Source organism: Seriola lalandi, unplaced genomic scaffold (genome assembly GCF_002814215.2).
Source record: "Seriola lalandi dorsalis isolate HSWRI2012SDOR001 ecotype SW California unplaced genomic scaffold, Sedor1 jcf7180002054901, whole genome shotgun sequence".
Lineage (NCBI taxonomy): Eukaryota > Metazoa > Chordata > Actinopteri > Carangiformes > Carangidae > Seriola > Seriola lalandi.
This window is the reverse complement of record NW_019525453.1, coordinates 5764436-5775116: the sequence shown is the minus strand read 5'-3', so window position 1 is coordinate 5775116 and position 10681 is coordinate 5764436. Positions and strand designations below refer to the sequence as shown.

The 10681-nt window shown below is 40.0% G+C and overlaps 1 protein-coding gene across 1 annotated transcript; it reads left to right on the top strand.

Moving 5' to 3' along the window:
• Positions 1-9793, top strand: ankef1a (ankyrin repeat and EF-hand domain containing 1a). Its single transcript, XM_023430060.2, has 10 exons — positions 1-202; positions 800-961; positions 2984-3183; positions 3327-3476; positions 3746-3869; positions 4178-5000; positions 5572-5798; positions 6149-6297; positions 8735-8887; positions 9176-9793. Exons 1-10 carry the CDS (start codon positions 13-15, stop codon positions 9329-9331), a joined length of 2334 nt encoding a protein of 777 aa, XP_023285828.1. The 5' UTR covers positions 1-12; the 3' UTR covers positions 9332-9793.
• The last annotated feature ends 888 nt before the right edge of the window (positions 9794-10681 follow it).

Below are 10681 nucleotides of genomic sequence, written 5' to 3'. Positions count from 1 at the left end.
CCTGCCCCTACAATGAGTAGCAGAGAAGCAGAGGGCCGCCTGCAGGTCCTCCAGATCTACCGCCTGCTGCAGTGGGTCCACGAAGGGGATAAGGAACAGATAGAGAAGATGGTGAACCTTGGGGTGGAAAACCTCATAAATCTTGCTGAGCCACAGGATGGCACAGGGGTGCTTCACGTAGCAGTTTCGGCCAACAACCGAGGTGATGGGTCTCTTCCTTGTTCTGTCATATTACATATAGTCTAGTCAAGTGGTCCTTGTATGGTCTGCTGTGGCTAACAACTGGACATCATCAGATTCAGTTATATTTAGTAATTGTCAAAACTGAAGCAGTTGGTTCATACACTAACTGTGATAATCCATATAAGGTAATTTAATTAAAGTGTTTGCTACTTCTAAAAACCCCATTTTATATGATTTTTTAAATAATGTGCAGAAAGAAGTGTACAGACTAATAAAACATGTGAATATGAATATATATATATATATATATATATATATATATAATGAAAACATGAATTTTCGTACATTCTTAAAATATCTCAATACAAGGTCAATTATTAGTTCCTTCAGTAATGTTGATAAGTGATAAGTGTACAGTCTATTAGGGCAAAAAAGGGATTTAGCTAAATAAGAAGCATTGCAGGCTATTGTTGGACATAATAGACAACCCTGCCAGGTGGTTGTGTCATTACTTTTGAATTTAATCTAAAGAATCTCAGAGATATCAAGCTGTTCGTAGAATGTACTGTAACTTCCTCCCCCTGACAGTTTCTCTATTCTCCCTGACCCCTCACAGACCTGGTCAGCTTCCTTCTCTCTCATGGAGCACAACCCAACATCCAGGACAAGAAGGGCCGCACCCCAATCATGTTAGCTGCTGAGCTGGGCAATGACACTATATTGGCACTGTTGGCACAAAGCCATGCTGACCTGAGGCTCGAAGACGCTGAGGGCAAAGGTGAGCAGTAGGAGGCATTGACATTTGGCATATAACACATGCTGATGGTGGGTTCTGGAGAGAAACAGATATTTGGATATACTTTGATTATACTGCAGATTTAGTACTTTATTTAATTTGGTAGTCTTACTGAGATTGAGATCTTGAAAGAGATACTGGGACACCAAAACTGTCTGCAAAGAAGTTACAGATTCGCACAGGTCAGTCTCATATTTTAACAACTGGGATAAATAGACCGTTACATCGATCATGGGAAAGGCCAGTAGTAAACTCTTCAAAATGGGACTATAATCTTGTTGACAAATACAGAAACAGCAGATTGAAGGTATAAGAATGAACATTTTGAAAAAAAACTCAGGACACAACCTGTTCTTAGTAGTAGAGAAGAGTTTAGGATAGGTAAATGTCCAGTCTAAATATACAGGAGCGATTTGATGGAATAATGCACTGACACATACAAATAACAAGTTTGCATACAGAACCTAAAAGATAAGACCATTCATTTTTAGTTAACAACTAGTCAATGGTTATCAAGTGAGCAAACTGTCTGCTATTGTTTTTGTTTAACATCTGCATGTGTTCCAAATGTAAACAAAAGGGTTGTCCTACCTCTAAATATCAAAGCACAAGATTGGAAACTAGTAAACTGACCATTTTGCAATGATATTTATGATTATGTGTGGAAGTAAAATGCTTATAGAAAGTACAGGTCTGTACTTATAATGTGTATGGTCAGTCGTTTATGTGTTTTTAATAATAAGAGGTATTGGAACAGCTTTTCTTCCACTAATGTATTCTCATTTGAACTTGAAGTGTCGATTTCGCAAATAGAGGTGTTTTCCATCTCATGTTAGAGCAGCAGTTTCGTTCTGAATGCCCGGCCTTGTCTTACAACTCATGAAAATGCATGGTGCATCTGTTTAGATATTGATGAGGAGGCTGTATCCCAGACAACTCCAATCAGACGGCCAAAAGTTCTTCTTCAGGACCTTTTTAAACCAATTGTGATAATTACCCCAATTACAGCGTGTCCGGGGAATCAATTACTGCAAAGAGAGTGAGTGAATGGGAAAGGGAGAGAGAAAGAGGGGAGGGAGGGAGACGACTTGAGTTGGGCAGAAAAATATTCGTGTGTGTGCTTGTGGGCATGAATACATGCTTTTGTGCAATGTACTGTATGCTGTATGTGTAGTATGTACACGATTGTGTGTATGTGTGTGTCAGGGCGTGTGGGTACATCTAATTACAGATCAACCCCTAATGGTGATCCTCTCCTGTAAAACACGCTGAGTAACCTGATATCCTCCAGCTCTCTCAAAGGACTAGTTTGGCCTAGTCTCAACACTCACAGCCAAGCCTTTTCTCCAGTAAGCTGGGTGTCAGTAGTCACACACTTGCTTGTGTTATCGCTGGATATCAGAGGAGTGGGTTTGCGACAGCAGTTTGATTTATATATCAGGATTACTCAGGCTGGGGAAACTGAAAAATCAACATCTGTCTGAGTTTGAGCAGGACATTCGTGGAAAAATAGAGCATTTCTCACAGCAAAACTGGATGAATAAAGAAATGTACCCACACGTGAACCGTGGCTGCCTGCCCTCCATGGCCAGTTGCAGATTCCTGGGTATGATCACACACAGGCTTAATGACAAAATTTGCACCATAGTGTGTTTACTTCAGCCCTAGAGCCCAACTGTTACTCCTATAAGCTAAGAAGCTGTTTCTCCATCGTACAGTCAACATAAATACTGATAAATTCCCTGCCCCTTCTTGTCATTATAATAATATTTTCATGGCATTTTTGCCCATATTAATCACTAGATGACTGCAACAGACAGGAAATAAGGCCGTAGCATTCACAGTATATGGTGAGTGTCTGAACCGGCTCCCAGGACGCCTCTGCCCAAAACTGTATTTGATAATATTGATACAGACATCTCATTTGATTTAGAGTCACTTTGTCTATCTGGTTTCGCCATCCTTTGCTAACTTTTGGTAAACTTTTTTTAAATCTCATTTTAGGTGTGCTATTCTACTGTATGTACCCTACCAAGCGCCACACCCGCTGCTTGCAGTTGGCGCTGAGGTGCCAGGCAGATGTCAACAACATGTCAGCACAGGGGACTCATGTCTTCCAGCTGATGTGTGAAAAAGCTTCAGAGTGCACCCCCATGTGTCTCATCATGCTGGATAGTGGGACAGACCCCAATGCAACAAACCAGGTTAAAAATTAGATGGTGGGAATGACACTGTGGAACTATGGGAACTGTATTCTGAAGGCATGAAGTATGAAGGAACTGATTGCTGATCCTTGAGGACACAACATAGTGTGATGCTGTCCTCTTCTCCGCTCTCCTCTCTTTAGAAAACTGGCATCACAGCGTTGATGGAGGCAGCCAAGGCAGGCTCTGTGCAGCTTGTGAGAGCCATTCTCAAGGCAGGGGGACACCCCAACTCCCTGGACTGGAAGCGCTTCACAGCAGTGCACTACGCCGCCATGGGGGGCTTTTTTGAGGTGCCTTAGCTACTTATACACCGAACCTCACTTTTATAGTACTGATTAATAACGTGTGAATATGAAGATGTTTTCACTTAAAAAAATGTTCCTGTAAATTCCACGTCACTTTCAAGTACAATATACAATACTTATTACTTATTATTCTCATTAAGTTTTATCTCTATGTTTCAAATTTTCTAAATTTCCAGTTCAGTGACTATCAGTGTAGAGAGTATTTTAGATTACAGACTTTGATCTGTTTTCCTCTGCTGTTTTGTGCCTTCCAGGTGATTCAGGTGCTGTCTGCATACTCAGCAGACATGGGCGTGATTAACCTTGAAGACTGTACACCCCTACACTACGCCGCTGCCACGGGCAATGCTAACTGCTGCAAGTTCCTGGCACAGAGAGGTGTTGTGAGAGAGTCCGATAATCATGAGCATCCTGATGTTAATGCAGTGAATTTCAGCTTTTTGGGTTTTCAAAGATAAGGCAAACATAACTCTGTGATCACTACTCCTAATGACTGCCATCAACAGGATCAACACAGGCCCTCTAATGGTCTCTTCATGTATTTGTATGTTGTAAGCTTATATCTCTGTTGAGCCAGGAAATTAAATGAAATGGCAAATTTTAGCAGCTGCAAACACAGTCCCAAATTAAATTAGGTAATTCAACCATGTGTTTATATTTTTCATAAAACTGTGCTCTGTGTGCAGGTTGTAACCCCAAACTAAAGAACCAAGAGGGTTCGCTTCCACGTCAGATTGCCAAAGACGCTGGTCACAAAGCAGCAGCCAAGGAGCTGAGGAAAGCTGAGAAGCAACAGGGAAAAGGCAACAAATCCAGTGGAGTCGGCCTCATGTCAGATTTCTGGGCCCTGACCCTCCACGACTGGTCTAACGAGTATGAGACTGAACTACGGCAAGAGATTGGGGACAAATCTGACACTGTTACCTCAGAGATGTTTATTTCGGTGTTAGAGGAACTAAAAGCTCCAGTAGAACCAGAACAGCTGCAAACAGTCATTTTAGCACACGACAAGGGAAAAGATGGATGTGTCAACATTAGTGATTTCATCAAAGGTGTAAAGTACATCAAGAAACCTTTCCTCCTCTCATCTTATATGCCGAAAAAGAAAAAGGAGAAGGGAGGAAAAGGAGGTAAGAAGAAGAAGGGTAAATTTGAACTCCCAATGCCCATTTGCACCCTCCCACCGGAGCTCATGCCCCGGCGATCAGACGGAGGCCCACCTAACTTCATGATCGAGACGTACTACAACTGCTCAGACATCTCTCGATTCGACCATGACCACCCACCAGAACATCCCATAATGAATGACTCGGGATGGTACATGGAGAAGCCAGAGAAGATCTACGTCAACATCAACTACTGTGTGAAAAGTGGAGATCTGGAGTCATTGGACCTCGCATTCAATCAGGGGGTTCCTGTTGATGTTCAGGATGAGTTATATAAAACCCCGCTGATGGTGGCCTGCTCCAGTGGCAACTACAAGGTGGCTCAGTACCTCCTCAGCCAGGGGTGAGGAAACTCGTGTTCTTTTCTTCCTGGTTTTAGAAACAGAGATGTCACACTTACAGACATGTTTTTTAGTTGCATTTAAAAAATAAGCGTAATAACATATTTAGTGCAAGTTAGCAAAATAGAGCAGTTTATTAGAAATATCACAAATAACAATGTATATACAGACAAACAAACAAAATTTTGGTTAAAAACTCTATTGCAATCTCAAAAGCAGATAGTGTTGTTGGATTATTACTAAAGCAAAGTAAGCAGTTTCCTAAATGTCTTTCTTTGATTTATTTCCAAACTTAATTTCTTTAATTTCATCACTCAGTTAGTTTTCAGAAGTTATTTATAATATGTAAAGTGTGATTGATCAGCAGTGAACATTTCAGCATCTTCTTTATATACAAAAAGTTAGGTTTTTACTGCATGATACAACCAGGGGCCATTTTGAAAACTCTCCTCGCTGGTGTGTTCAGGGACACCTGGGTATTTAATAATTGAGATTTGGTGACTAAAGTCATTCCATGTATGAGGTAAATAATATTTTAAAAAATCAGACCATGATGTGATCTGCTCCTGACAGGGCTGATGTAAATGCGTGCGACCAGTTTCTCTGGACGCCGCTGCACCATGCGGCTCATGCTGGACAAGTGGAACTTATTGATCTTCTGGTGAATGCCGGGGCCGATGTAGATGCTCAAGCCCTCAGTGGGGGCACACCCCTCATGAGGGCCATTGAGAGCTCTCGACCCTCCTGTGTGGACTTCCTCATCAAGGCCGGTGCCAATGTTAATGCGGAGAACAAGAAAGGTTTGAGTGTGCATCTGAAATGTATTAGTTAATATGTTTAATGTGTACAGTAGTAAAAGATTAATATATATAAACATCTGGAAATATAACTGAGTTAATTTTCATTAGATTTAGGGGGAGTAACATGGGAAAAAGGAGCCTTTAGATTCAGTTTTAAGTGTAAATTCACGATAAGTTTGTCAGTTTTCAGACATTCTTTATATTTGTTGTCTGAACTGTCTTTTGAACCAAATTTACCAACAAAATATACTGCAGTTATTGTAGCAAGCTGTCCCACTGTTATATTTAACTCTGACTTGTGCTGTTATTATTTGACTTGACTTATTATTACATATTTTATTTCTCTTCAGAACAAAACTGCCTTGACATCGCTAGAGCATTTGCAGACTCCAGGATAATTGACTTGGTCAAAGACAAAATGGATTCACAGCCTAAACCGAAGGAGGCAGGAAAGGGGAAGGGAGGCAAAGCTCAGAAAACTAAATCTGCTAAAGAGAAGGTACAAAAGTAACTATTACAATCTTTTAACAAGCCAGCTACAAACAAAATTAAAATCGTTTGGCTTCAAATTTTTCTTGTTTTCTTTGTTTGTGTACCGTAAGTGTGCAAAACAAAAATTGCATACTGTTCCATGCAACCGAATCTGACACATTCAGGGAAAAAAAATCATGTCTGCAACTGTGGGAATATACATAACTTTCCTTTTCTCTGAAGTCATGAATGTGAAAAGGTAACTTCCTGCAGAGACAACAGACTTTTTTTGTCCGCTAGCACTGGCCCTGTATTCCATAAGCTTACAACAGAAGCTGACCTCTGAATGACATTAAACTAAAACTTAACCAACATTAGACTGAAGGCACTCTCTCACCTTGGTTTTCAACTGTGCACCGTAGCCTCTTTTTTCAGCATGAGAAACTCAAGCCTGTAAAGAGATCTGGTGACTGTAAGGCACCGACTTGTAAAGCAAATTAGACCAGATGTGTTATGTTACAACTAGAGCACACTAGAGTTGAATTTGCATTTCCTATAACCCGGCCACCATTAGACAAAATGTATTGATTTTGCATTAGGTCTGAAAGTAGCAGGTGGTGCTGTTGCACAAATTCATCAGGAATATTCATAGCTCAGTGTAGCTGTGAGCAGCGGTTCTAGGGGGCAAGAAAGAGGCCCTCAAGCAGAATAAATTGCACACAGGTGTAATATGGAGCTGTTTACCCTCTAAGCATTTATGATCATAACAGAAGAAAACACAGGCCCCTGTGCTTTCCTGTTTTCTACTAATGACAAATAATAATGAAAATAATTCTCAACAGAACAGCAGGAATTCACTTACTAATATAAGAAAGTGACTGGCCTATTAAACTTCCATCCACTGTGACTCATGAGCAAGTCAGTCACTGTAAATAATACATGCACCCTCGAGTCAAAGTATGCTTTTCATTTGTTATACGTTATACTCGTGGCTTTGAACCTGTGATCCTGAGATAATGTACTCCCTACTGATCACACTAAAGGACAGATGCATTAAATGTTCTTTGTTAGTAACAGACAAACAAACAATCAATCATCAAAACACACACAATAGATCTTCTGTAACATCTCTCTGAAAGTCAAACTTGGTGATTATATGAAATAACCTATAAAGACCACATTGACATTCTTTGAACATATCGTAACCCAAATAATTTAAACTAACAAAAAGAAGTGTATTGAGACATGGAAGGATTTAAGTTTATATGTTGAATTGTGAGGAGACTGTGAAGATGGAGTGGATAGAGTGATTGTTGTATTTGATCTTCATTTCTTTCAATGACCTGTATCATACTGGATTAAGAAATCAGTCAGTCAGTTAAATGTCCAGCCAATGTCCTGCCATAGAAACAGAAAGACACCAACAGTCTAAAGACTTGTAACATACAGTGTAGATCGTAGAGCTACTAAGAGAACTGTACTTGAAACTGATTGATCTTGAAGCAGGGCGTGACACAGGGAGACAGTGGAAATGATGCAAAGCACTTGAAACCAGGCCTAGATAATGTCGTTCACGATCTTCAGTTCCAGTCCAACCAGGCAAGAGAGTCACAGCAACAGCAAGTTAAAAATGCAGATGCAAACATCTGGTTTTACATCTACAGGCAAGGAAAGTTATAATTACTACCATAACTGTAGTCCTTTGTAGCTTCCATTTGTGTTTGTGTGTTTGTGTGTTTGTGTGTTTGTGTGTGTGTGTGTGTGTGTGTGTTTTAGTGCTATATATTTGGCATTTCTAATATGCAAGATGAGTTTGGTCATTACTGTTCACATAGTTGTGTATTTGAGAAAGGGGAGGAGGGCATCTGAACCAGATTTTATTTATGAGGTAAAACAGATCAGTTGTTTTATCTGTTATTCTTATTTGTAGGATAGATTGCTCTTTCTACAGACTAATGTCACTTACATCCACTTGTCTGATAGTCAAGTGTCTGAAAAAGCTTACACTTTTTGCCAGTTGATCCATGTTTATCTTTATCACTACCCACCAAGATATTATGATTTGAATAAATTAAATGTTGATTTAAATGCTTTTCATAGTTTTAAATAATTAACATTATTGTAAAAAGGTTTTATGTCCTTTGTGTAACAGGTGTAATTTCTGCTCAGACCTCCCACCACCCTCTCTATCTGCAACCTCAATATGATTTATTGGAAAATCAAATAGGTTACAATTTTAATCTTGAAAGTGACACATTTTGCTACCTAAATGCATGTGTTATTCTTTATGTCTCTGGCTGTCTTGTTTCAGCTAAACCCTTCCAGCCCTGTTGAGTAACTCTCTCTCTCTCTCTCTCTCTCTCTCTCTCTCTGACTGACCTGAAAGTGACGTTTGCTTTTGTAGCAACTGCACAAAGTACTTGGTTAAAATGAGTCAAATCTGAAAAACAAAGTGTCTCCTACAGGGCGTTGCTGCAGAAGGTGCAGTGCACACAGAGACGTCGACTTCAACAGCAGGGAAGACTCCTCAGAAGGATTCAAACAGCATCATCCTGCAAAACACCAGGATCACTACAAGGAAAACCAACTCTACGGATATCATCTTTGTGCCAAAGACGGTAGGTCGCACCACAACTTATTGCTCCAAAAGATCAGCTCTGTTGTTAAAGTAACTTTTACCAAGATAAACTTGTTTCCAATCGAGAAACATTTGAAGAGGAGGCTCTGACGGGATAAATTCATGTACATTTTACTCTTAATTTTAGCAGTTTACCTCATCACCAAATGCGTACTGTATAACAAAAGCATTATTTGTAGCACACTCAGTTCAGTACTGTAATGAACTTACTGACTAACTGCACACTGTCTCTGTCTATATCTTTTTGTGACTTGTCTGTTTGCCTCAGCTTTGGGGAAAGCCGCCCACCACCAGCCAGCTGATGTCAAAGATAGAGAGACGGAAGGAGCCCTTATCCCTTGAGGTGGACTTTGACGACTTCATGATGCCTTTCAGCCAGAACATCCAGAGGACGACGCTGGAGCTTGCAAAGACCACAGACTAGACTGGAAGTAGGTTAGACAGAGAGAGACACTCCACGGCCACCTGCAACAATTATGGATGTTCGATTTATTTTGGATTAATCTATTTCCATAACAGCTTCCTTTAATCGACACAGTTGGACAAAATGTTACTAAATCTCTTACTTTTTAATCCTGTCATTTAGTATCAGAATTTGAAACACCATTACATACAGTACATGTATAGTTTCCATCATGCTAATCTGAATTAGGTAGAATCTGCTTTTTATTAACAATCAAATAGCAAAACAATAATATGAATTTAAATAATCAATTAAAAAATAGATTTCTTAGGTACACACTGTTAAGTCCTGTATATCCACAGTGCTCAGCAGGGACTGTTTGTGTCTCTTGGCAACTGTCAAACAGCAAAAACCCAACAGATATATATATTTGTCAATACACTGGAACATACTATTTACTAAATATAAAGATTTTGTACATGAATACAGAATTGGTTGTTACTGTACTTTGTTTTCAGCCTGGTTCAAATCCAGAACCATTTATCTGCCTAAGATTACACAGCCATGAAAGTTAAATACCCTGATAGGGCAACTGCAGTAAGACATTAATCACATTACACTCGCTCAGTGTAACTTAGTCAAATGATCCAAGCAGCTAATAGGCCCAGTTAGATGGATATCGAATTAAGAATGCAAAGAAGAAGAGTTTTAGTGTTACAAGCTGTGACTGAATTGAAACTGCCAGTAGAGCACAGGGGTAAAACAGTAGTGTACACACTGCAGTTAGGAAGTTGGTTAAAATCCTCCCCTGACTCTGCAGTGTCTGGAGCTGCAGTGAGAGACATGAGGAGTCTGGTAGAAGTGGCAGGAGGAAGCTGCTTAGGAGAGGAGCAGACAGGAGTCTGGTGGCACATTTAATGATGCCTGCTCTCTCCTTGTTTGTTTGTTTGTTTCCTTTATATATTTCTTTCTTTCTTTTTCTTCCTTGTGTCCTGGAACATTCTTGTGAAAGATGCGTTTGACCTGTACCGAATCCAATTATTCACTCTTCCTGTACATGCAGCCACAGACTCTGTAAGACACTGTGCCTCATTAATGCTGTGATATTTGATTCCACTACCAGTCCTCCATGTTGCTGCTATTAACTGCATGCCTATATCCAAATGCAATTCCACATTGATGCCAGCGAATGGCGCTGTTTGGCAAAATTTAGCAATGCAGGGGTTTGGTTGTTTATGAGGCTATGAGGACAGAAAACTTGCACTTGTGTTTCTAGCACAGAAGACATCAAAATGGCAGCCATGTGTATTTACTGTTCTCATATCAGCCACTCAGACTGCTTTGGCGTTTCACTTATTAATGTAAAGAGGA

Coding starts and splice junctions, on each gene's coding strand:
- ankef1a (XM_023430060.2), top strand. CDS start 13: ATGAGTAGCAGAGAAGCAGAGGGCCGCCTGCAGGTCCTCCAGATCTAC. Junction 3,477..3,745: donor CCATGGGGGGCTTTTTTGAG/GTGCCTTAGCTA, acceptor TGTGCCTTCCAG/GTGATTCAGGTGCTGTCTGC. Junction 5,799..6,148: donor TAATGCGGAGAACAAGAAAG/GTTTGAGTGTGC, acceptor ATTTCTCTTCAG/AACAAAACTGCCTTGACATC.